Below are 26,793 nucleotides of genomic sequence, written 5' to 3'. Positions count from 1 at the left end.
GCAGTTTGCTGATGGCTGAACTAGAAGAAATTCCTGGCACTTCCCAACTGTAGCATTCCTTATTACTATGCTTTCAGGTGTGCTTTGTCTAGGAACAAGGATCATTATTCACCTCTCTCAAGGGCCAAGTAAGGATGATGGGGAAGAACACAGGTGAGGGCACAGAGAAAAGCACAAGGTGCTGTCTGAAGGGACCTATGATGGGCACTTCAGAGGTCAGAGGCTAAGGTCAGAGCTTGACCCCCCTCAGAGGGGCTGCAATGCTCTCCTTAGTGGTCTGCTCCAAAGCTGGAGGAAGGCCTGGGAGCTGTCACCTTCCTGTCCAAAGCGTGAGTAAGTCATATCCTTCAGGGCTGACTAATGCAAGAGTCAGTCCTAGCTGTGTCCTCCCCATGTCCATCACAGGGCTCTGCACAACTTGCCTGATTCTTGGGCTAACCGTGTCTGTCTGGTGGGGAAAGTGTACCACAAATGAGGATGTCTTTAATGCAGAGACTTGCCATCATTCATATGGTTCCTGTGGAACTCTTTTATTTTATTTTATTTTATTTTATTTTATTTTATTTTATTTTATTTTATTTTATTTTATTTTATTTTATTTTATTTTATTTCTTGGTCACCAGAGTTATGGCTGGGGTTTTGTCCCTGCATGGTGACTCCACCATTTCTGGTGGTCATTCTTTATTCCTTTTTATTTCTTTGTAATGGAGACAGAAGGAATCAGAGAGATAAAGTAAGATGGAGAGAGAAACAGAGACACCTGCAGCACTGCTCTACTACTTGTAAAGCTCCCCCTATCCCTGCAGGTAGGGACCCAGAGGTTCATGGTAACATGGGCACTCTACTGGGTGAGTCATGGCCTAGCTCCAGAACTCTTTTTAAAAAGATATTTATTTATTTATTCCCCTTTGCTGCCCTCGTTTTTTATTGTTGTAGTTATTATTGTTATTAATGATGTCATTGTTGTTAGATAGGACAGAGAGAAATGGAGAAAGGAGGGGAAGACAGAGAGGGGGAGAGAAAGACACCTGAAGACCTGCTTCACCTCTTGTGAAGTGACTCCCCTTCAGGTGGGGAGCCGGGGGCTTGAACCGGGATCCTTAGGCTGGTCCTTGTGCTTTGCGCCACCTGTGCTTAACCCACTGTGCTACCACCCGACTCCCCCGTAACTCTTTTTAAATGGCATGAGGAGGGAATCAGGAGTTCCATTTAAGTTAATAGCTCTTCTATAATGATTCCTTGCTGGATATTACATACACAAAAAGAGCCAATTTAAAGGTTAAGAAAAAAAATCTTGCCATCCTTAAAGACTTGCCTTCCTGAAACTGTGCTATGTTCATTCTATCACTGCAAGAAGTGCCTCTTCATATAATATGATTTCATTTGTCTGAAATGCCTGGAATAGGCACATTCACAGAGGCAGAAAGTAGACTTAGCAGCTACCAAAGGTCGAGTGTTTGAGAGAGAAATAGCTGCTAATGGGTATGAGGTTTCCTTCTGGGGTGATGTGAATGTTTTGAAATGAGTACTGATATACCCTAACTCCATTAATGTACAAAAACCACTAGATGGCACAGTTCAATTAAAAGAGTAAATTTTATGGCATAGGAGTTAGATGGCAATGAAGCTGCTGGTTAAAAAAAAAAAAAAGAAGAAGTAATTCTTTTTCTTTTAATATTTTATTTATTTTTAACGAGAGAGAGAGAGAGAGAGAGAGAGAGAGAGAGTCACCAAAGCACTGCTCAGCTCTTGTCTATGGTGGACTGGGGATTGAACCTGGAACCTTAGAGCCTCAGGCATGAAAGCCTTTTGCATAACCATTATGCTGTCTCCCCAGCCCAGAAGTAACTCTTTGTCTCAGGTCATACATTTCTTCGAGAGGAATTCAAGGAAGACTCCACACACACACACACACACACACACACACACACACACACACACACACGAAAGCTCAAATGCCCATCTTCCCAAAGTGCTGAGAATGATCTTGGAAAGTTTCATTTTCCTAGGATAATAGTCCTTGTGCTGAGTACTCCCCATTTAACAAGCAGGCTGGCACTTGAATAAATATATTTTCTATAGAAAAAGAATGTTTACTACCAAATTACATTTCTGAATGTAGACATTGGGCTTTATTTGAAAAAATATACTACTGACTGCAATATTGATTTTTTTTTCTTTACATTCTTGAGTTGATCTATTCAGAATCAGCAAAGGTGTGGTTTCAAATACACTCAGGGTCATGGAATCTTGGCAATAAGCAACCTCTCTGAATCTATTTATTCATTCATAAAACTGACACAGAGACTATAGACGGGACTGCTTAAGGGTCTTACACACACAGATATGAGTACACAGTAGGTGTCTGATATAATACCAACCTAGCTGGTGCTAAGAAAGGATTACTAGGACATTGGGGCAGATTCAAAGGGGCCACAGTTACCTTGTTTCCCAGGTTACCATTGGCTTGCTTAGAGAGCAGCAGAGCCACCATCTCTGCATGTCCCTCCTGGGCAGCCAGGTGAAGAGGCGTCACGCCTTGCACAGACTCAGCATTTGCTGACCCCCCGTACTGCAGCAGGCTTCGGGCCACCTCCATCTGATTCTGTTTGGCAGCAATGTGCAAAGGAGTGTAGCCATTCTGAAACAGAAACCACAGCGGGTTACATAGAAAGACAGAGGTGACAGTATGAGTCGGACTCCTGGACACCTACCTGTTGGTATGCATGAGACCCCTTCTGTTTCATTTGGTTTAAATCCCCCCTGCTTAACACTATTCTATTTACATAACCACTTCATTCTATTTATATAACCGCTGTTAACAAGTACCTCCCTCCAGGGCATTGGTTCAATCCCCACTGTTTCATGATATGTTTTTGCTCCACCCCCCATCCTTGTCACACCCTGATCCTCTCCTTGTCACACTCTGATTGTCACCAGTCACTTTTCTCTCCACCCTCTCTATGTCACACCCTGTTTTCACCCTACTTGGCAAGTATATATAAAGACAGCATTGTGAGTTTTAGAGTACTGTACCTTGAGTTCAGCTTAGCTCGTCTTAGATTGTGCTGCGTCCTGCATGAATAAAGAGATACTGCCTACAGCTCAACTATGAGTCCCTGGTCGTCTGTTACCCGCCCGTGCCCGTGAAGCCAGCCTGGCGAAAACAACCTAACCCGTCGAAAACGACACCTACCAAGCATGGCAAGTGTCAAGGGGAGAACAATTTAAGCAAACCAACCAGCCAACCAACCACCCACCCAACCAACTAATCAACCAACCAAACCAGCAAATCAACCAACCAGATCTATTGAGTCTTTCAAGATCCCCATAACCAACAAATGTCCCGAGTCTTTTCTATATTTCATCATACCTGTTTTCTGTTACCCTTCTATAGCCCTGCTGTGCATGGTGTGAGCTGTCACCTACAAATCCTGGGATCTGGTTACACTACCCTATAGAACACTTATTAGAGAAGGTCCAGGAAGCAAGCACATGAAAGGCTCCAGTTTCAACCTTCTTGCAGTAAGATCCAACTCCCCCCAATACTTCATAAAGGGAAAACATTCACGTCTTCTTTCCCTGTGCCGTTAGACCAAGTGCATCCCCAGACATTTAAGATTTGGGGAAAGTGGTATAAGAAGGCATGAATCCTGGGCCAGCAAGGTAGCTCACTTGGACAGTGTGTCTATTCTGTCAGGGGCAAGATGAAGGTTTGAGCCCAGTCCCCACTGCTCTGAAAAAAGCTTTAGTGCTGTGGTATCTTTAGTGCTCTGTATTGTTCCTGTCTGTTCACCTCAAAAAGTCAGCCTGTTTAGGTGAAACCCTAGTGCTGACAAAAACAAAATAGGAATAAAATAAGAAAAGACATGCATCCTGCCAAGACTTGGGGAGGTAATTTGGAGCAAAGTAGTCAGTGGCCTCTAGTCTTCTGTATTTATTTTTTTTAATTTTTTTATATTTATTTATTTATTTATGTATTCCCTTTTGTTGCCCTTGTTTTTTTGTTGTAGTTATTATTATTGTTGATGTTGTTGTTGGATAGGACAGAGAGAAATGGAGAAAGGAGGGAAAGACAGAGAGTGGGAGCGAAAGATAGACACCTGTAGACCTGCTTCACTGCCTGTAAAGCAAATCCCCTGCAGGTGGGGAGCCAGGGCTCAAACCGGGATCCTTAATCCGGTCCTTGTGCTTTGTGCCATCTGCTCTTAACCCAATGCGCTACAGCCTGACTCCCTTCCTTATTTTTAAAGGGATTATAAGTGGATAGTAGTTTCTACATTGCTCTCTCCTGAAAGCTGTTAGTTGGGTAAAATATGACAAGCTGTATAAGCGTGCCCTTCAGAATTATAAAAGCAATAAACCCCTATAGGGTTTTTGCAATGCACTAGTTCAGACCTGATTAGGTGAAGCAGCTTGTCCTAGAAGGAAATCAATAATGTCGCTGCTGCTTCAGATGACCTTTCTTGGGGGGGGGGGGGTAGCTGGGGGATGGCAGTCTCAATGAAAGAAACTGTGTTCACATTCCAGAACAAACTCCTTCCCCTACTGCAACAGTCTGCTTTGGTCCTTCATTGTTCGAAATCACTTTCTTATATAATACCCCTCTGAAGTTCACAGCAACAATACAACATTACAAATAAGACAGAATTTTTTTATTTCCACATTATCATTTCTCCATTTTGTGGAACAAGAGATCAGTTTTTGAGAGGCTCCATGCTAGATAGAATGTCACACAGCTCTTTGGAACAACTAAAAATCCTGTCCTCACCTGTAAGTCAGGCCTAGGCTCTTTCAGCTGGAGCCAGTGCTGCTCAAGGTGCATGTGATCACTGAGGATCTTATGAAAATGCAAACTTTTAAAACAATTATTTAGTTTTAGATTCTGTATTTCTAACAAGCCTAGCAGGTAATGCTGGTACTACTTATCCAGGGACCACATTTTGTATGGCAAGGCCCCAAAGCATTCAAGGCTCAAGAGGATTTCAGGGCTGAAGAGTTCTGAGCAGAACCACAGCTTTCTAGCCACTCAGTCCCAGAGCAGGTGGTAGAGGAGCTGTATTTCAGTTTCCCATCACGGCCAGCACAGGATGGCTGCCCCAGAGACCTGGATGTTTCCTGCCAGCCACTATCTTACTGGGAAAACCAGCATTTCTGATTCTTTCAGGATCACTGATCAGAAAAGAGAAAAGGAAAGAGAAAGGAAAAGTTGTTACGACACTGGAGGGCGTGGAGAGCAGTAGCAGGTTGCCTCTGTCAAGAAGGTATTATGGGGAAAGGAAAAATGGGAATTTATCTCAATAGTGAAACTGAATTACAAGGTCGTTCTCTGTGAGTAAGCACAAATGGTCTATCTGCAGGACATGCACTTGAGCAGGGCAGGAAAGTGTGGGGGGGGAGATACTTTTAAACAGATAAGGACAGAAATACTATACTGTATGATCTAGCTATTCCACTTCTAGGTATTAATCCAAAGAATATGGTGACACTAACTAGAAAAGACAGACATGTCCCTGTGTTCACTGCAGCACTAATCACATAGCCAAGAAATAGAAACAACACAAATGAGAGAATCCAGAAGATATGGCATGTAAGCACAATGGAATTACTACTCTGCTGTTAAAAAAAAAAAAGAGGGAGTCAGGCGGTAGCGCAGCAGGTTAAGTGCACATGACGTGAAGCGCAGGGACCGGCATAAGGATCCTGGTTCGAGTCCCGGCTCCCCACCTGCAGGGGAGTCGATTCACAGGCAGTGAAGCAGGTCTGCAGGTGTCTATCTTTCTCTCCTCCTCTCTGTCTTCCCCTCCTCTCTCCATTTCTCTCTGTCTTACCCAACAATGACAATATCAGTAACAATAATAATAACTACAACAACAATAAAAACAACGAGGACAACAAAAAGGAAATAAATAAATATTTAAAAAATGATGAAATGCTGCCATTTGTGAGAATAGGGATGGAGCTAGAGGAGAAGATGCTAAATGAAGTAGCGTAGATGCAGAAAGTCAGATATACTATCTCACTCATACATGGAAAGTAGACAGAAAAAACAAGAACACACTCGTAGGATCAGAGAGGGGAAGGGAAAGAGGTAGGGGAAGCAGGAAGGGGGCTCAACTGTATGGTTGTGGTTGGAAACTAGATTTTTAATGGTGATCATAATGTACTGTATGTAGATGCTGAAATATAGTTTTGTGCACCTGAGATTTACATAATGTTACCTCAGTGGAAATGTAAACATTCTCTTCTTTGGATAGTTATATAAGTTGATTCATTCAAGTGTCCCTTTCAAATTTGATCGTTATGAGAAAACATGAGATTTTTCTTTCTTTTTTGTGTTCCCATAACAAAATTATTTTCTTCCTTCCTTCCTTCCTTCCTTCCTTCCTTTCTCTTTTTCTTTCTTTTATTTTATCTTTTTTATCTTATCTTTTATTTTATCTTTTTATTTTTTTTTATCTTTTATGTTATCTTTTTTTTTATCTTTTAATGTTACCAGGATTATCACTGGGGTTACACAGGCTCTGTGAATCCACCCCTTCTGGTGACCATTTCTTCTATTTTTTTTCTTTTTGTTTTGTTTTCTTAATTTTTTCCCCTTTTGTTGTCCTTGCTGTTTACTGTCATTGTTGTAGTTATTATTATTATTGCTGTCATTGTTGTTGGACAGGACAGAGAGAAATGGAGAGAGGAGGGGAGACAGAGAGGGGGAGAGAAAGACAGACACCTGCAGACCTGCTTCACCGCCTGTGAAGCGACTCCCCTGCAGGTGGGGAGCCGAGGGCTTTCTTCTTCTTCTTCTTTTCATTCTTTCTACTTTATTTTCTAGGACAAAGAGAAATTGAGAGGGGTGGGGAAGATAGAGAGGGAGGTTGAAAGATAGACACCTGCAGACCGGCTTTACTGTTCATGAAGTACTGACCCCTGCCTCCCCAACCCCCACAGGTTGAGAGCTGAGGCTCGAAGCCTGCAATGTGTTTGCTCATCTGGCCCCCCATAATTATTTTATTTCAATAATAAAATGTATTTAATGTAGATGACCAGTACACTATCTGTCTAAAAGAGATGAGCTGGAGAGATATCTCACCAGGGAGGGTGCCTGCCTTTTCGTGCACATGACTCAGGTTCAAGCCCTAGGTATGCAACACTTGGGAGTACCATGGCACTGTGGTGGTGTTTCCTCTCTCTCTCTCTCTCTCCTCCCTTCTCTTCTCTTCCTTCCCCTCCCCTCCCCTCCCCTCCTTTTCTCTTCTTTCTTTCTTTCTCTCTCTCTCTCTCTCTCTCTCTCTCTCTCTCCCTCTCCCTCTCTCTCCCTCCTTCTACTTGAAAAAGCTAGCTGGGAACAGTGAAGCCCCAGTGATGGATAAAAAAAAAAGTAAGGGAATGGAAACAGATATCAGATATGGCTCAGCAGCTTAACCTAACATTTGGAGCCTTCCCCAGGTGGACTCCATTCCTTCTGCGTGTGTGTGTGTGTGTGTGTGTGTGTGTGTGTGTGTGTGTGTATGTATACACAGGGGGCTTGCTGCTCCTGCATTAACCAGAGGAAATGAGACGGGCAGTTGGACATTGGGCATGTGCATGCCCCCCAGAAGCTGTGAAAGGTCAGCCTGCCCTTGAGGTGGCTTGAGATGCCAAAGCAAGTATCATGAGAGAGACCCTTCCCCTCCCCTCCCCACTAGATTCCCACTACTAAGACTGCAGGGACTTTGTAAGCTTGTGTGAGCAACAAAGAAAAGGGGCAGTGGGAGGTTGGGGTGGGAGCAGGCCATCCAGAGGCTCTTTATTCCTAACCAAAGGCACTCATCCAAAGGAAGGCATATGAGAAAGAGAGAGAAGGAGGGAGGGAAAGAGAGAGAGAGAGAGAGAGAGAGAGAAGAGAACGAGCTGCCTAAACAGTGAGACAGTATTAGCAAGATTCCAAAGGGGAGAGTTTGGCTTGGGTGCTGAGGGAGCTGCATGTGAAATTCTACAAAATTGCCAGACTCCCTTGGAAACTATTTTTGGCCACCGAAACAAAACCCATCTGTACAGAGCCCTGAGCAGCACGCGTGTGGCTGGAGCATGTTGGAAATACCAGGAGTCTGGCTCCCCCACCCCCACCCCCTCCCTGTGTCTCCTTTATACAAGGAGGGGAGCTCTGCCTGTTATTTTTAGAGGCAAGAGTAAGTCACATCTTAGCAGGGCCACATGCTCTCTTCACACGGTGATGCAGGGCCAGGCACCCAGAAGACACCCAGAAAACAAGGCAAGAGGGCGAGTGGGCCTGCGGCAACAGTCAGATGAGCAGCCAGGCTGCGGCTGAGGCCTGATGGATCTGTCCCTGGAGGCCTCAGGTGTCAGCTGTAATCACCCCACCCCACCCTGACAGCTCTCTTTTCACAGTCAGAAGCCTGCCACTGCCCTTCTGCTCTCCCAGAGGTTATTCTCTGCTTCTTCAGAGTCCTGCCTGTTCTGTTAACCTTGGAGCTTCCCTATTCAGGACCACCAGCCCTGTGTGCCCCAGCCTGCTGCCTCTCCTCTGCTGGCCCCCAAGACCCTCCTTTCCTTGTACCCAGACATTGCACTCTTCTGTTTCACAAGGGGCAGCCTGTGCCCAGAAATGACCTTCCTGTATCTACACCTGTGCTTCCTAGCTGGGCTTATGTAATCAGGCGCTCTCTCTCTCTCTCTCTCTCTCTCTCTCCAGAGCACTGCTCAGTTCTGATTTATGGTGGTACTGGGGATTGAACCTGAGACCTGGAAGTCTCAGGCATAAGAAGTCTTTTTACACAACTGCTATGATCTCCCTGGCCCCTGTCCTGTCCTGCTCTCTAAAGTTCCCTTAAGAGGCAATGAACGAGCCTGCCTCTCTGAGCAGTGCATTCAGGCTTCAGGGAATGGCCTGAGACTGGCTGACTCTACCTGAAACCATGCCTGTTAGGTAAGAGACCTCCTTAGTATGTCTCCTTCTGAAATCCTGAATAGCTAGAAGTGATTGCGATGAGTGAAGTCAGTCAGATAGAAGGAGGAGGAGGATGAAGAGGAGGAGGAGAAGAAGAGAACAACACTGTATGAGCTCATTCAGATCTGGTGTCTAGAAAGACCAAGAAAATGAATGGATTAAAGTGAAAATTAACTTTCAGACTGTACCAAATTAATACCAAATTAGTGGATGGCAGAAAATTGGAGTGGAAGATAGAAGGGGCCAACTGTAGGGTGAAAGATAGAATTGGACTTTCAGTGATGAGTTTAATGCAGTACACATGGATGTTGACTACTAGTGAGGCATGCCTGAAGCCTATTTAATGTTACACTAAATAAATGGTCATTTAAAAGTAATCTACCCCCCCACACACACACACAAAAGAAGGTCAGCATTTAAGCATAGGACTTGCATGTTTGAGACCCCAGAGGCTTCAGGTTCAATCCCAACACTGATACATGTCAGAGTTGAGTGGTGCTCTGGTCTGTTCCTCTCTTTCAAAAATAAATTTTAGGACTGGAACGGTAGTTCACTGAGGAGCGTGTGTGCTTTGCCATGTGTGCAGCACAGGCTCCAGCTCTGGCAACACATGGAAGGCACCATGGCACCAGGGAGTCTCTGGAGTTGTGACATCTCTCCACCCCTACCTCTCTCTACCTTGATCAGAATGAAAAAGTTGCAGTGAAATAGAACATGTGAAAGGCCCCAGTTCCACAAAAACAAACAAATACGTAGTTTTTTAACAGCATTTTAAAAAGAAACTGGTGGTCTGGGAGGTGGCGTAGTGGATAAAGTATTGCACTCTCAAGCATGAGGTCTTGAGTTCGATCCCCACAACACATGTACCAGAGTGATGTCTGTTTTTTTTTTTTCTCTCTTTCCTCCTATTCCTCTCATAAATAAATAAATAAACAAACAAACAAATAAATAAATAAGCCATCACCATAAAAGCCCAAACTAGTCAGAGAACTAGATTGTGTGTGTATCTATTCATATTCAAAATAGATGTTTCACTTCAAACTCCTAGTAAGTTCACTTGTGGCTCTGAATATTTCTCGAAGTGTAACCACTGTGGCACCAGCATCTACACCAACCTGATCCGAACCTGAGAACAAGGCTCAATGCCCCACTCAGGTGTCACCTGTCCACCTGACAGCAGCTCAGTGGTATGGGGCCCATGTAAGGCCAAATCTACCTGTGTGATGCAGCCTGCTGCTCTAAGGCGTGACCCACTTCTCACCCCACTCCTGATCCCTGAATAGCAGCGGTTTCCCTGAAGAGAGGTGCCATGTGTGAAAGTGAGAAGGGGGGGGGCGGCATTGTAAAAATAAAAGCCAAATACAGACACCCTCGAGCAGTTTCTGCAACAACCCCCCCCCTCCCCAGGAGGAGTGGTAGGTAGTCCCAGGCTTACCCACGCGGGGCTGTGCGGGGAGCCACCTCGGGGCAGCAGCAGCTTGACGATGTCCAGGTGGTTGTGATGGACAGCCACATGCAGCGGGGTCAAGCCATTCTGCAGAAGGATGAGAGAGACAAGAAATACTTTGCTCAACTTACCTGCCCTCAGTGATGAATTAGCTCCAGGCTGCCCTACTTGGGGGTCTGATTCATATCCGATGTGTAGGTAAATCAAGCATCCCAAGGTCAGGCTTGATCTGAAGTCACCAGATGGCATAAGCAACACCCCCCACCCTCAATTGTTGAGGCCCAATGAAGCGTCCAACCCATAGTGTCAGAGGACTTCCATGAAAAGACAAGGCCTTGAAGAGACAAACTGGTCTTCCCCAGGGCCCATCTCCCTAGACAGCTGTCCATTCAAAGATATTTGACTAAAAGGCCTGGGCAACAGATGCCCTTTACGAGTCACCAGGCTTAGTCTTGGTTCTGTCCTGAAGGGGAGAGATTATCCAAACTCACCTTCCCAGCAGCATTTGGGTGTGCATCCCGTTCCAGAAGCAGCTCGGCCACCCTAACCTTCCCATATTTGGCTGCCACATGGAGAGGGGTAAATCCTTTCTGAGGAGAAACACAGACCATCAGAACCAGGGGGAGTCACAGCTAAGCCTCCACCCAGAGATGTACCTCCCTCCTTAATGACAATGGAGGTACTGGTAAAATAAAGGTCATAGCGACTTGATCCCTCGAAGAGGAAAAAGAACTCAGGAATTAGCAGGCTTGCTCTGCAACTCACCACCTGACTTCTCGTGTGTATGTGTGTGTGTGTGTGTGTGTGTGTGTGTGTGTGTGCACATAATCTTTTTAATTAGTGGTTTATCAGAGTTTCACAAAAATTATCAGAGTTCAGGGGTATAATTTCACAATCATACTTCCCTGCTCCCCCCCAGGAGCGTTATCTCTGGAGCTTGGTACCATTCACAATGGTTTTTTTTTGCTACTAGGGTTATCACTGGGGCTCAGTGCCTACCTGATAAATCCACAAGCCCCAGCAATCATTTTTCCCTTCCCCTTCCCCTTCCTTTTTCTTTTTTTCTTTTTAATTATGATAGAGACAGAGAGAAATAGGGCAAGAAATCGGGAGAGAGAAGGAGAGAGACACCTGCAGCACTGCTCCACTACTCATGAAGCCTCTCCCCTGTACTTGGGGACCTGGGGCTTGAGCCTGGGTCCTAGAGCATGGTTACTTATGTGATTTACTAGTTGCCTCACTGCCCAGCACTATATTTTCTTGATAGAAAGGCCAGAGCCCTTCCCCACTAGGGAAAGAGAGAGATAGGCTGGGAGTATGGATCGACCTGGCAACACCCATGTTCAGCAGGGAAGCAGTTACAGAAGCCAGACCTTCCACCTTCTGCACCCCATAATGACCCTGGGTCCATGCTCCCAGAGGGATAAAGAATAGGAGGGCTATCAGGGGAGGGGATGGGATATGGAGTTCTGGTGGTGGGAATTGTGTGAAATTGTACCCCTCTTATCCTATGGTTTTGTCAATATTTCCTTCTTATAAATAAAAAAATTTTAAAAAGAAGGGTGAGAGACAAAGAGAGAGAGAGAGAGAGACAGAGAAAAGGAGAGTCATTTATATCCTGCTCTACTGCTCATAAAGCTTTCCACCTTGCCCATGGTAATGTGTACACTCAATTGGCTGTGCCACTGTCTGGCCCCTTGACTTCTCTGGAGTATAAACCCATCTTGGGTTGTTAATTGAAAATTAGCTGGTTGAGGGCAGGGGTGGAGTTTTACACCTACTGGGGCTGCAGTATCTGATCTCCCTAGAGCAGTTGCTGAGCAATTGCTATCCCATAATTAGTGGGAGGCTGAGAAGCTTCGGTTCACTTCTCTGGTTGGGGGAAGGACAGAGGCACCTGGGGTTCACAGATGGTGGGTTGTCCTGTGGCAACTGGCCCTCCCAGCTGCCTTTGGCTGGTGGCAACACAGGGGATCAGGCAGGGAGGTCCCTTTCATGCCTCAGACCCAGAGGCAACAAGCCTATTGCCTCCAGATGCCAGGAGAAGTCAGGCTGTACCTTGGTCATGCACATCTGGGAGGCTTCCTTTTCCAGAAGGGCCATGACTGTTTCTACATGGCCCTCTCGGGCTGCGATGTGCAGAGGTGTGTGCCCAGCAGTGGTGGCCAGGTTGGGGCTGGCATTATTTTCTAGCAGGAGCTTCACCATGTTGGTGTGGCCAATTCGAGCTGCGCAGTGAAGTGGGGTCTGGTCGTCCTGGAACACAGAGAGAAAGAGACAAAGATCAGGACACACTGAAGTCACTCAGAGAGAAGGGGAGTCTCAGAGAGTATAAGTCACTCTCTCAAGATCACACAGCACAAGACTGACTGGTGTATTGCAGTAAAATAAAGGAATCTGGAGGAGGAGAAGATGGGAGCAGGGAAGAGAGGGCTTTGGGGGCCCAGTGCATGATGGTGGAGAAAGGCTTAAGGTGTCTGTCAGTGGTGGGAGTGGTATGCAAATAAGAAATTGTGCCCATGTGTCAATAACTGTCTTGTAAACTATCATTTCTCTAATAAAGTGACTTGAGAAAATGCAGCTTAATAGAAATAGGTATATATCAATGACATTATTTACAAAAGCAACAAATGAAAACTATTATCTGTATACTCTTACTATTTCATTAAATTTAAAGAAATAATGCCTCTTCTGAGAGTGTTTACTTAAATTTAAAAGCAGTTCAGAACCATGTTTCACAAGTAGAATACATTCATTATATAAATTAAAGATATAGCTATTTCCATATATTATTCTATTAGATCCACTATTTTTTTAGAACTATCATTTTCTTTCTTTAAAATTTTTTTAATTATCTTTATTTATTTATTGGATAGGGACAGTCAGAAATTGAGAGGAGGAGGGAAGCTATAGAGGGAGAGAGATAGAGACACCTGTAGACCTGCTTCACCACTTGAAAAGCTTCCCCCCTGCAGTTGGGGACTGGGGGGGCTCAAACCCAGGTCCTTGTGCACTGTATCATGTGGGCTCAACCAGGTGGGCCACCACCTGGCCTTGATCCACTATTTTCTATAGGTCAGGAATTGTGTTTCAGCCTCTTAAGATTGCTGATTAAATTATTATTAGTAGTAGCTATTAATTTATAACTAGCATGTAAATTTAATTATAATTTATAATTAGGAATTACATACATTTAGAAAGCAAACTTAAGATAACTAAACAAACAAATGAAACCTTATAAAGCAGTCACACAACATGGTATAAAGAGCAGCAGCAAAATCAAGTCTCTGAATTACAGAACCTAATACTTTCTCTTATTTACTTATTGCAACAATCCTTCAGGTGAGTTGTTACTTATTATACCTCACTGCCCAGAGGCTCAGCAGTCTCATCTGTAAATAGGAAAAATAATTACATCTATCTCATAGGGCTATGGTTAGCATCAAGCAGATGATGCATATAAAATGCCTTTCACAATGTTTGGTAATGCACGGCAGGCTCTTGTTTAGTAATGGCTGCAATTACCACCTCCCAAATCATGTTTGAGCGGATACCTGTCTTTGTGATTGAAAGTGACTTCTTTCCCAGGGGTTGTTGGCATGATCTTATGAGATAATATCTTTGGAAGTATATATAAAAATAAAAGTTCAGGCCAGTGAAACAGCTCACTTGAATAGTGTGCTTCTTTGCAATGTGCATGACCTAGGTTTGAACACGACTCCTACCACATTGAAGAAAGTTTTGGTGCTGTGGTTTCTCTCTGTCTCTCTGTTGCTGTCTCTCAGTATGTCTACTTTTTTGTCTCTAAAATAATAGAAGGAGAACTAAAAGGAGAAGAAGAGGACTAAGAAAGAGAGGGGAAGAGGTGGAGAAAGAGGAGAGGGAGAGGGAGGGGAGAAAGAGAGAGAGACAGAGACTTTGGGAGAGTCTAAACTGCTTAAGGAGACTTTAATCTCCTGCCTTTCCCTGCTCTTTTCTCCTTATCTCGGTGTTAATGAGGTACATCGCATGAGATTTATTTCTGGATTACTAGGTACAGTCCTAATTCCGAGGGAGCTCTATGTTGTCTATTGGCTGGGGAAATCTGATAGTGGTCAAAGTCAATACCTCACCTTGAGCTCAGGAGCTGTTTCCACTTGCCACTCATCCAACCCCTTAAAAATGTCTTTTAGGGGAGTTGGGCGGTAGCGCAATGGGTGAAGCGCACGTGGCACAAAGCGCAAGGACTGGCTAAGGATCCTGGTTCTAGTCCCTGGCTTCCCACCTACAGGGGAGTCACTTCACAGGTGATGAAGCAGGTCTGTAGGTATCTTATTTATTTATTTATTCCATTTTGTTGCCCTTGTTGTTGTATTGTTGTAGCTATTGTTGTTGTTATTGATGTCGTGGTTGTTGGATACGACAGAGAGAAATGGAGAGAGGAGGGGAAGACAGAGAGGAGAGAAAGATAAACACCTGCAGAACTGCTTCACCGCTTGTGAAGAGACTCCCCTGCAGGTGTTGGAAGCTGGGGGCTCGAACCGGGACCCTTATGCCGGTCCTCGCGCTTTGTGCCACATGTGCTTAACCTGCTGCACTACTGCCTGACTCCCAGTCTGTTGGTGTCTCTCTTTCTCTCCCCCTCTCTGTCTTCCCCTCCTCTCTCCATTTCTCTCTGTCCTAGCCAACAATGATGACATCAATGACAACAATAATAGCTACAACAATAAAACGACTAGGGCAACAAAAGGGAATAAATAAATATTTTAAAAAATGCCTTTTAGAACAAGGAAGAAGTCTTCCATTTCCAGAAGTTATTCCTAACTGATCTGTACTGATTTCAATACCACCTTCCAAAATTTGCTTCTCCAAGAGAGAAGGGGAGGTGGAATATTTGGACAAAAGAGGTCAACTGTTTGGGACAGGATGGAACTAGACTTCTAGTGATGAGTCTACACAGATATGGATTTATAGTCTCTGCTAATAGTGCTTCATTGGCAATAAATACCAAACTTGTTGCTTCTCTTCCTATACCATCATTGCAAATACCCCTGACCCTTTTTGCCCAATAAACACAGCTATGATCCCTAGACTTCCATTACTCTACATAGATAGAACTCTGGTGCAAACCCAAATGCGAACATTGTGAGCAATGTCTTAAGAATGAAAAGGAATCCTCCTGTCTCAAGCACTGTGGCCAAGTCTTGACTTAGGATGGTTTTCTCCTCATTGCACTAGAAACGATGACCTCCCCAACTCCTCCCTACCCACCACCAGAACTCACCTTGGCCTTGGCGTTGACTTTGGCTTTGTTCTGGAGCAAATATTTGGCCACTTCTGTGTGTCCTGCTCTGGCTGCCATATGCAATGGGGTCTCCACTTTCTGTCATATGGTAGAGTTACAGATGTTAGTGAATATGCACTGGAGTTTCCCAGGGCCACACACAGAACTCCACAGTGCCTGCCTGGAGCAGAGTAATGTGGCCTGTTCTTGTCCAAGAGGTGGGGCTGTCTCAGCAAGCAGCTCTGGTAGTCTTTGGCCTGGTTCTGCCTGGTGTGTGTGTCTTTTAGTTATATTCAAAAGTCACCTCCTCTGGAGCTCATGAATGTTTAAAAATGCAAGTGTATTCCCAGATAACACTTACAGAAGTTCCCAAATGATTGTCCAAAATAAAAGTGCCAGGACTTACAGATGTGTGACAAGTATAATTAATTGGGAAGGTGATGATATATACAGATGTTTCCCCCATGCCTGAAACCGCCCTCATTCTGAGATCCTTTTTACTTATTTTTTAATTTTTTTTTCTTTTTCTTTTCTTGTTATAACACCATTCCTACCACCCAAGTTCTGTGTCCTTACCCTTCTCCCCCTACGGTGGAGCTGAAAAATCTCATTCTAAGATTCTACTTGGGTTTCCAGAGAGAACACCTTTTGAGTCACCAGCTGAGCAATCCTTGGATCAAGTCTCAGGTCTGGAGGAGTCAGTCTGGGGGTAGTGGTGGGAGAGGAGGGGTTCCTTACCACATTGGAGACGTTGGGCGAGGCCCCCCGCTGCAGGAGGTTTTTCACGATGGGAAGATGCCCCATAAAGGAGGCCACATGGAGTGGTGTCAGGCCAGACTGGAAGAGATGAGATGGGAAGGGGGGTGTAGAATGAGTAATGTGGTATTTGTGGTGTTTCCACCAAGAGGTGGGGCAATTGCTTTCTTGCCCCATGCCATCCAAGAAGGTTTTCCAAGACAAGGGAGTTAAATGAAATGGATTTGCTTCCTAGAAAATACATAGAGGAAAAATAGCACCAGGGTGGTTCTTCTTGCTTTCACAACTCAAAAAATTGTAGCCAGGGGCTAGAAAGAGTTCACTGAGTGGGGTGTGTTCCTTTCTACGCAGGCATGCAGCCGAAGTTTGAGAGCCAACACCACATGGAAGGTCTGTGGCTCCAGAGGATGCTCTGTGCTGTTCTCTCTCTCTCTCTCTCTCTTTCTCCTTCTCTCTCCCTTTCTCTTTCTAAATGAAAAAGTGGCCCAAGCAGTGAAGTTATGCATACATGAGGACCAAGTTCTGGAAAAAAAATTGCATCTATTAATTGCATCTGTTCTCAGAGAACCCTATGAGACTTGACATGTATTCCTTGATCACCTAAGTCACACTTAATTTATTAGCTTGAGCAGTCTAGACTTGTGTACACACACACACACACACACACACACACACACACACACAGCCTGCAGTCACATAGAGCTTCAGAGAACAACTTCCAAGAAGACTTGTTCTTGGGCCAGCAAGACAGCTTGTCTGAGTAAGTGCACCTGCTTTGCCATGCGCAGGGTTAAGGCTGGAGACCCACTAGAAGTTCTGGCGCTGTGGTATTGTTCATTCTCTCCATCTGTCTCTTGCTATTTGAAAAAAAAAGTTGTCTTGGAGTAGTGAAGTCCTGATAACAACAAAAAGAAGGAAGGGGAAGAGGAGGAAGTGGAAGAAGAAGAGGGAGAGAGAGAAGAGGAAGAGGAAGAGGAGGAGGAAAAAGAAGAGAAGTAGGAGGAGGAAAAAGAAAAAATAGAAGGAGGAGGAGAATATGAAGAGAAGGAAAGAGAAGAAGAAGAATGAGAAGAGGAAATAGAGGAAGATGAGGTGGAGGAAGAAAAATAAGAAGATGAGGAAAAGGAAGAAGAAAAAAGAGGAAAAGAAGGTGAAGGAGGAGGAGGGGAAGGAGAAGATACTCAAGTCTTGTTCCTATTAGGAAGGCCAGAACAGAGCCTGGCCGCTTGCAGGCAGCTCTCCTACCTCTGTGACAGCATCAATGGAAGCCCCAGTCTTTAGCAGCAGTTCCATGACCCGGATGTGGTTCTTCTTGCAGGCGATATGTAAGGGAGTGAAGCCATTCTGCAAAGCCAGGTGAAGGGAGACAGAGCATCAGCAGCTTACACACTGGCCCCAGGAACACCTAGTCCCTACTTGCTGATGCAAAGGCTGCCTCTGCACCTGCAGTTGGGGACCCCTATGGTGGTACATAGCACTCCTCCCCCACCATCACCCCAAATCCCGGACAAAGCCAAGAATCTCATTTTATGCACCAGGCATGTTCCTGAGTATGTGTGTAAACTTTTAATTTTTTTAGATTTGATTGTAAGCATTTTTTTGGATGCACTCAAAGAACCTGCTGTTTAAAGTTTCCTTATGGGGGAAATTTGCAATAGAGTATTTCTGTGAAGCAAGTCACAGACCCTGAAAGTGCCGATCATTTCAACTTAAATGGTTTTCTGTATATCAGCTCTGCTCTCAAAGTGATACATGAGGAAGTATATCATGTATCATGTCTGTCTCTGCTTTTATCACTACTTGAGTCCCAAGGCCAGTAGTGGTTCTTAAAAATGGGGGACATTAGCCCTGTGACTTTTGACAATGTCTGGAGATCATCTTGATGGTCACACCCAGGGAAGAGATCTATTAAATTCTTAGGTAGTAGGTAGAGGCCAGGGATGCTGCTAAACAGTCTATAACACACAGGTCATAACATTCTTCTCCCAACCCCAAGGAGTATAAGGCCCTAATATCAAGGGTGCTGAGACTGAGAACCTCTTATTATCCTGGAGCAGGGTCTAGCATGTGGTATATGCTCAATAAGAGGTTTTGGCAGGAAAGAAGGCAATAAAGAAAAGACAGAAGGAGAAGGAAAGGAGGGAAGGAGGGAAGGAGAGAAGGAAGGGGGAGGGTAAGGAATGAGGGCAAGAAGGAGGAAAGGGGGAGGAAGGGAAGGAAAGGGAAGGAAGAGAAGGAATGCAAAGAGGGAAGGTCAAAGAGGAGGGAAGGTAGGAAGGGAAGAAGGGAGAAAAGGAGAGAGGGAAGAGAGGAGGGTGGAAGAAAAATAAGGATAGAAGAGAAAGGGAGGAGGGAAGGGAGAAGGAAGGAAAGAAGAAAGGAAGGAAGGAACCACCTTTGCTACCCCTAGAGGTAACCCGGCACTAAACCCGCGGTCAGGAAACATCCTGTACAGAGTTTGATCCCACCTGATCCCCGAAGGGCCCTGGAAGTCCCTGGCCTTGGGGTGAGCTAAGGCTCTAGAGAGAATCAACTTTTAGCCCAAACTCATCTCTGTGGGTGGTTCATAGACTTAGTCAGCCCCCCTGGGAGGAAGGCCACTCAGCCTAGACTGGTTTATTCTAGCTGAAAGGGAATCAGCAAGGCAGGAAGTCTGGGAGACACTAATCCATCTGCTCTGGGTCTGGCCTCAGTGGAGAGACACACCCTTGACCTTGGTTGGTGAGTGGGGCCACTGGCACTGGTGGCACATCTCCCGGCCGCAGCAGGCACTGGAACACACCAGTACCTGAGTCTGGGGAGTTCAGGCAGCATGGTGTCTGTGCTTCAAGACCAAGCACCACCAGCTCTCCATGGCCCCCCTCTGCCTCTCTGCCACTGTCTCCAGTGGTCTCCTGCTCACCAAGGCTCTGGAGTTGGGTTTGGCCCCTTTATCCAAGAGGACCTTGGCCACCCTGTGATGGCCACAGTGGGCTGCCACATGGAGAGGCGTTAGGTGGTCCAGGGTGATGTCATCTATCTCTGCATTGTATTGCAAGAGGAGTCGGACACAGTCGAGATGGTCTCCCTGAGCCGCCATGTGAATTGGGGACAAGCCGTTCTGGTGAGAGAGGAAGAAAGAAGCCAGCAGTCAGCCATCTGCAGAGGTAATAGACCTGGAAATTCAGGGCAATGAGTCCAGCCTGGCCACCATGAGATGCTGTTGTGTGGCTCCTGTATGAGCTGGTATGGTGTCCCAGACACTCTGCTTTCCACTCAGCAAATCCTCCAAGCCAGTTCCTGCCAGGTCATCTCCTCCACGAAGACTTTCTTGGTTACTCTCGACATTTGAGGGCTTTTGTTAGCTGTACACTCATTCAACGCTTATCCATATATTTGCCAAATTGTATTTGTGGTAAACTTTTGCAGGCATGTGCATCTTATTCTTTTAAAAAAATATCTGTCTATTTATCTGTTTATTTATTTTAATAAGAGAGAAATACAGAACGAAAGGTAGAAAGAGAGAGACCAGAGCACTGTTCATCTCTGTTTTATGGTGGTGCTGGGGATTGAACTTGGGAGTTCAGAGACTCAGGCATGAAAGTCTTTTTATATAACCATTATGTTGTCTCCCCTGCCTGCATCCCCATAGCTTGCTTCTCTTTTCCTGTTTCTTTCTTTCCTTCTTTCTTCCTCTCTTTATTTCTGTCTCTTATTGCCACCAGGGTCATCACTGGTGTCTGTACAACAAATCCACTGCTCTGGGTGGTCTTTTTTTTTTTATTGTTTTTTATAGGACAGAGAAGAACTGAGAGGGCAGGGGAGGTAGAGAAGGAGAGATACAGAGAGACACTTGCAGCTCTACTTCACTGCTTGTATAGATTCCTCCCTGCAGGTGGGGACTGGAGGCTTGATGCTGGGTCCTTTGCACATGGCAATGGGTCAACAGCTTGTAAGTAGCCCATAGAGCCTTCTTCATCACAACACACTGCAGTGTTGAGTTGTTCTGACAGACACAGTGGCCTGCAAAGCCTAAAAATATTTCCTCCCTGGCCCTTCAGAGAAAACATGTGCCGACCCTGATCTAGATAATTAGAGCTGTACTGTCAGTCTCTTGTATGGCAGGTGCTGGAGCCAGCAGTGCACTCACTAGCTTAGCATCCTGTTTCTCAGCAATATGCTCACTCCCTGGAGCCCTGCCTGCAAAGTGCTCCTCCCTGGCAAGGTGGGCTGCACGCACCTTGGTTTTGGCTTGAATGGGTGCCCCGTGGTCCAGCAGGATCTCAGAGATTCGCACGTGCCCATTCCGAGCTGCACAGTGGAGAGGTGTCAGTTCATCCTTCAACAGATGGAGACAGAAACAGAAAGCCCCAAAGGCACCTTTCAGAAGACTGCCTGCAGCATCACTCCAGCCCCCTAGAAGCCTGGTTGCTTTCTTAAGGACCAGCCTAAATGTTCCTGAGTCCCACTACACGCTGACTTCCCTGGGGGGTTGCTCCTGGTGGGGGTGTTCGGATAGCTGTCACTCTCCCTCCTGCACCCCTGTGGCTGAGAGCCCATCATGCCTTGAGACAGAACCCTGCGGCACCCACCTTGGTCCTAGTTTCAATCTGGGCCCCACGGTCCAGCAGCAGCCGCACCATGATGACATTGCCCCTGCGGGAGGCGATGTGCAGTGGCGTGATGCCGTTCTGCAAGGAGAGAAATGTAAGCGCACTCTGAAAACAACTGCTCTGCACCCTACACCCTGTCCCCCTCTGTGTGGTACAACTGCAGGCACACACCAGTCGCTGGAAACCAGCTTGCCTAAACAAGAGTTCAGGCTCCATAGGCGAATGAATCACAGCCAGCTGGTCAAGTCCAAGGACTCCCAGAATCAACACCATGGCCTGGGAAACAGCCAGCCCTTCCCCTGCCCACCAGATCCTTCCCTGGAATGAACAAGTGGAAACCTGGGGCTGGGGAGTGGTAAGCTGGGTGAAGTACACATAGTATGAAGCACAAGGACCAGACCTGCACATAGATCCCAGTTCAAGTCTCAGGCTCCCCACCTGCACGAGGTCAATTCATAAGAGGTGAAATGGGTCTGCAGGTGTCGATCTTTCTTTCTCTATCTCTAGTTCCCCCATCCCCTCTCAATTTCTCTCTGTCTTGTCCGACAAAATGGATAAAAATGGCCGCCAAGAACAGTGGATTCATTGCACAGGCACCAAACCCCAGTGATAACCTTGGAGCCAAAGCAAGCAAGCAAACAAACAAACAAAAATAAATGGAAACTAAGTCATAGAAATCTACCAGTGAGGAGTCTCAACAGACACTAGGGCTGTGTCACTGATGAATGTGTCTTCAGGACTGAGGAGATCCAAGGTGCCACAGCATATAGAAGCTTGAATATTCCAAGTCCCCTGCCTGCACAGGGCTGCCTGAGAGCCTCACCTGTGGTGTAAAGTTGACACTGGCTCCCCTGTTGAGGAGTAACTGAGCCACGTTGAGGTTCTCATAGTGAGCAGCGATGTGGAGGGGGGTGAAGCCCGTCTGATGCACAACAGAGAGACAATAGTTTATCATATGTCAGGCACAGTACATGTCTCAGAACCAACCCTGGGGATTCTGAACAAGTTGGTAGACTAGAAAGCCCTTCTTAGAAAACAGATTTGAACTGATAGGACATCGACTGTTAAGAGATTCCTTGGGGAAGCGAGAAGATAGCATACTGGTTATGCAAAAGATTTTCATGCCTGAGGCTCTCTAATCCCGGGTTCAGTCCCTAGCATCACCATAAGCCATAAGAGCTGAGCAGTGCTCAGGTAAAGCCAAACAAAATAAAACAAAACAAGCTACATTTAAAAATCAGGTACCACTTTTGAAGGCCCCATATTCTTCAGTTTGTGGTTCACCTGGGCATACTGCAGGCTGATGTTACCTCAAACTCTGTAAGCCCCGTATGAATGCATGAAGAAACTTATTGATGAATGGGAATTGATGCCAATTCCAGAGATTGTTTCAGTCCCTTAAAGATGTGCCTTGATTTGGCTGGTTGATTGAAGTCAACTTTTGGCCCCTTTGGTGGGTCTGTTGGCATCATTCCATTTCATAACCTCAGAGCACATGTAACCCTGTCAGTAGTTTGCCAGACAAATCCCACACTGGGATGGAGGAGACTATGCAAACAGTTCCATGCAGGGCCCTTACTACCATGAAGGAAGAAATTAAGACTACAGACTTACAGATATGACCCAGACTCTAGCCCCTGTTCCCCACCTGTAGGGGGAAGCTTCACAAGTGGTGAAGCAGGTATCTGTCTTTCTCTCTCCCTCCTTCTCTCCCCTACCCCTCACAGTTTCTCTGTTGTATCAAATAAAATAGAAAGAAAAAAATAAAAAGGAAAGAATGGCCACCAGTAGCAGTTGGATTTGTTGTGTAGGCACTGAGCCCCACCGATAATCCTGGTAGAGAAATAAATAAAATAAACTGAACAGTGTGTTTGCTTTACTCTATGTGCAACCCAGCTTTGAGCCTGGTCCCCACTGCACTGGAGACAGCTTTGGTGCTGTGATGTTTCCCCCTCTGTTTCTCTGTCTCTCTTTCGACCTGAAAAAGCTGGCACAGGATGCCGTAGCCTGGGTAATGACCCCTCCAAAAAATTTTTGAAATAAATAAAGTGGGACTGTCCACTGTGGTTGCTATCATTGTGTCATCATTGGGAATCCAATGACCCAGTGCGCTTAGGGTGGTGGGATCATCTCTAGTCTGGAGACTTGCTGGGAAGTGATGGTGCCCTGTAACTGGCAGTTCTCTACTGTCCTTAGCATCCTTGCCACCCCCTCCCCCTACCCATCCTCACCTTGGAAAGCACGTCAGGGTTGGGGTCGTTCTGTAGGAGCACAGCAGCCGTGCGAGTGTCATCGTTGCGTGCAGCGATGTGCAGGGCTGGAAGGCGCACCTTCCCTTTTGTCCCATAGTTGATGAGATGAGCCACCACATTCTCATGGCCCTGCTGCAGAGCCACGGCCAAAGGAGTGAAGCCGTCCTGGATGGAAGTGGGGAGGATTCGTTGGCTTTGACAGCATTTGGCCACTCTTGTCCTCTAGGAAGCCCCACTGCTCTCAGTCCTCTGCAACTTCCTTCCATGTCTGTTCTTCAGAGCCTTTCTCAGTCAAGTTCAGTCTAAGCACCACCTCCTCTTTGAAGCCTTTCTCAAGCCCCTTTTCTTTCTCTGCAAACCTCACAGAGCCTACAGTAGGTTTCCTTAGGAATTTAATGCATTTTCCCTGTATCATTTGGGAATGACAGAACCCAGTTCCACTGAGTGCTAAAAGCAACATTCTCCTGCCTTCTCTCCTCTCATTACATCTATGCTGGCTTGAAGCATGGAACCTGCCACAATCATCTTCAGTTCAGTTCATGACTTAGCCAATGCAAGGAATACCAGTCGGGCACTGATTATAAGATACTGCTACTGATGCCCTCAGTCATGGGCTAAGGATCATAGGCACCCAGGGACAAAGCAGAATGATGACACTGTTGGATAATCATTGCATCTTTCCAGTCACGAATCCAGAGAAGCCCTGGTTCCACCTAACCCAATTTCAACATTTTACCACCAACAAAACTCATGGTCACATCTACTGTCATTTCTCTAAGATTGAAAGGGGGAGAGAGTGGTCAGAGGGTGGTAAGGGCCTTTCTCACTCAGGTCAAACTTAGGCTTGTTAAGCCAAAATAACCTCCATACCTCCCCCACCCACCTTTAGCCACACTCCTGCCTAATCTTCAGAGTTAGTTGTTGGTATGCTTCTAGTTCTGCTTCTGGGATCCCTTCTGTTACATTGCTTGACGTTGTGGTCTATTTACATGGTCATTCTGTTACATTGGTTTGGTCTCACTCCCCCTGCCTCCGGGAGATTTTGGTTTAGTCCTTGCCTTTTCACACTTATTGCTTCTCTCCGCCCCCTATCCTACATACTTCCTGGGTTCCTGACACTGCCACCGGAGGAGAAGGATGCAGGACAGAATGGGGTTGTGATTAGATTAGATTAGTTTTTTGAACCCTTGGCTCGTGAATAAAGAAATACTGCTTCTCTGCTCAGCCATGTGTCCCTGGTCGTCTGTCTCCCGCCGCGCGAAGCTAGCCCGGCATACTGGTGCCCTGAACTCTGACTGACAGTTAGTTATAGAAGGAATGACAGACTCAGATGATACTTCTCTAGGGGTGGAGGTTTTTTCCTCAAGATCCAGGACTTTATCTCTTACTCCCAAACAGAGCAAGAGTAGACAGTGAGCTGAAGGTCAGGAACATATTAACAGCACTATGTCAGCCATGACAGTGGATGGCCCCAATCTATGTCTCAGAAACCACAGTGGGGCAGCAAAGTCCCACACCCAGAGGCTTCCCATGGTGAGGATGCCTTCCCTGTGTACTTACTTCTGTGGCTACATTCTGGTTAGCTCCATTTTCCAGTAAGAACTTAACCACTTCCAAGTGATTCTCTTGCGCTGCCATGTATAGTGGGGTAAAGCCTTTCTGTAAGCCAAGAGAAGACGTCATTAAAGTCCACAGAAGTGGGAGATAGGATACGTGAGGACAGCTTTTTTTTTTTTTTTTCCAGTTTTCACCCAGCCCACTGAATCACAGTCCCACTTATCTCTTATGATTGTCTCTTTGAAATGATGCAGGGTGACACTCCATGGAAGTCTGTTTGTGGCCCTCATCAGTATCTATCAACAGCATCAGCATATATGCTCATCCTCTAGTTTTCAGTTCTTTCTCCATCAACTCCCATAGCCCACCATCACTCCACCCTCCATCCTTCTTTCCCCCAGTGTATCAGAACTAAGCATATTATTTGCTTGGTTAAGTGAACCAAAGCGGGGTCCACAACAACCAGCTCCAATGTTCTCAGAATGACAGTCAAAACAAGAAGATATGATACAGGGTGAGGCTGGGAGACAGCATAATGGTTCTGCAAAAGACTTTCATGCCTGAGGCTCTGAGGTCCCAGGTTAAATCCCCAGCACCACCATAAACTAGAGTTGAGCAGTGCTCTGGTAATATGAAGGGAGAAAGAATGGGGCAGGAAACAAAGAAGAAAGGAAAAAGAAAGTTTGCTAATAAAACTAGACACAGGGAACCTAGGAAATAGTGCAGAAATGGTGCATCAGACTTTCATGTCTAGGCCTCAGAGACAGCAGGTTCAAATCCTAGTACCATTATATGGCTGAGGTGAGATGTGCTCTGATGTTTTTTTCTCATAAAAAATTAATCAATTCTTCTTCTTCTAGCGTTTGCCCTTCTTCCGTAGCCAGTCAACAGCGTCAGGTTGAAAGCTGTCAGGAGCTGCTTGTTGCTGGCTTTGAAAGTGACTGGGATCCATGTGGATTCAGTCGGCTAGGAAGGATCGTCAGTTTCCCCAATGAATGGGTACTCACGGGATGCACCACGGGAAGGTCGATCCAATGCATCCAATTAATCAATAAAATCATTGAAAAGAACAAACTGGAGTTGGCCACATTGTGCACATGAAACTGCAATAGCCAGGCTACCCATCATGTAACAGAAACACAGGTGGAAGAGAAAGTCCCAGCTCTCTAACCCAGGACCACAGAACCATCATCACCTGAGACTGAGCATTGACGTTGGCGCCATAGTTGACCAGCTCCCGTACCACTTCGTCCTGTCCAGCGAGAGCAGCGATGTGCAGAGCTGTGTTCCCTTTCTGAAACACAAGAGGGAAAACAGAGGAGGTTTTCCACAGGAGCAGAGGCGCTGGTAGGAGGAAGGGGACTCAGGTTGGGGGTGGGAAATGGCTCTCCCTGGTGGTCTGGCAAGGTAGACAACCCATATATGTGCACTTGACATCAAATGCTTTGAAATCCTTCTGTCCTTCATGGGGAAAAAAATAAGACTGCTAAGGAAGCACACAAATGTGTTGCAGGTACACATAACTGGTCTCCCTGGGACACTCGGGTATTCAGGGGAGGGATACTGGGCACAACAGTCTTTTATGGACTCCTAAGAGTCTCAATTTGTGATTCTGCAGGACAGTGCATGCACGTGCACGCACACACACACACACACACACACACACACACACACACACACCCCTCAGCATTGAGACCTGGAGCCTTGGAGAGATAGAGGCTATCAGAACTCAGGAGTTCAGCTCCTCTGATGCTATTTCTATGACAGCCACAGACCAAAATCCTGGACAATGGTGAGAAAGGACAGAGTAGGAGGACAGGAAGTAAAGTATCAAGTAGAAAAGGAGTAGGAGCCCCCTAGGAATATACCTAAAATAGACTTCCTAGCTTATTTTCACCCCAAAGTCCCTATTATCATCTGCTCTGTTCCTACTTTTTGGTTCTTGTTTTTTTTTTTTTTTATTTAAAAAATTTTAAATCAAT

The 26,793-nt window shown here is 45.8% G+C and overlaps 1 protein-coding gene across 11 annotated transcripts in view; it reads right to left on the bottom strand.

Annotated features, from left to right (window-relative positions):
• The window catches only part of ANK1 (ankyrin 1), a 329,883-nt gene that overhangs the window by 73,388 nt on the left and 229,702 nt on the right, over window positions 1-26,793 (bottom strand). For all 11 annotated transcript variants that reach the window (XM_060181879.1, XM_060181902.1, XM_060181866.1 and 8 more), the window contains exons 4-17: window positions 26,007-26,105; window positions 24,815-24,913; window positions 23,234-23,419; window positions 21,826-21,924; window positions 20,982-21,080; window positions 20,630-20,728; window positions 19,313-19,510; window positions 17,656-17,754; window positions 16,393-16,491; window positions 15,655-15,753; window positions 12,450-12,647; window positions 10,883-10,981; window positions 10,380-10,478; window positions 2,444-2,641 (exon numbers count right to left, since the gene is read on the bottom strand). In XM_060181879.1, coding sequence (XP_060037862.1) covers window positions 2,444-2,641; window positions 10,380-10,478; window positions 10,883-10,981; window positions 12,450-12,647; window positions 15,655-15,753; window positions 16,393-16,491; window positions 17,656-17,754; window positions 19,313-19,510; window positions 20,630-20,728; window positions 20,982-21,080; window positions 21,826-21,924; window positions 23,234-23,419; window positions 24,815-24,913; window positions 26,007-26,105 — 1,770 coding nt within the window. The remainder of the gene's footprint in view (window positions 1-2,443; window positions 2,642-10,379; window positions 10,479-10,882; window positions 10,982-12,449; window positions 12,648-15,654; window positions 15,754-16,392; window positions 16,492-17,655; window positions 17,755-19,312; window positions 19,511-20,629; window positions 20,729-20,981; window positions 21,081-21,825; window positions 21,925-23,233; window positions 23,420-24,814; window positions 24,914-26,006; window positions 26,106-26,793) is intronic.

The sequence above is a fragment of the Erinaceus europaeus genome, chromosome 2 (genome assembly GCF_950295315.1).
Source record: "Erinaceus europaeus chromosome 2, mEriEur2.1, whole genome shotgun sequence".
Taxonomy (NCBI): domain Eukaryota; kingdom Metazoa; phylum Chordata; class Mammalia; order Eulipotyphla; family Erinaceidae; genus Erinaceus; species Erinaceus europaeus.
Note: the sequence above shows the minus strand (reverse complement) of the source record. Positions and strands in the feature narration are given on the sequence as shown.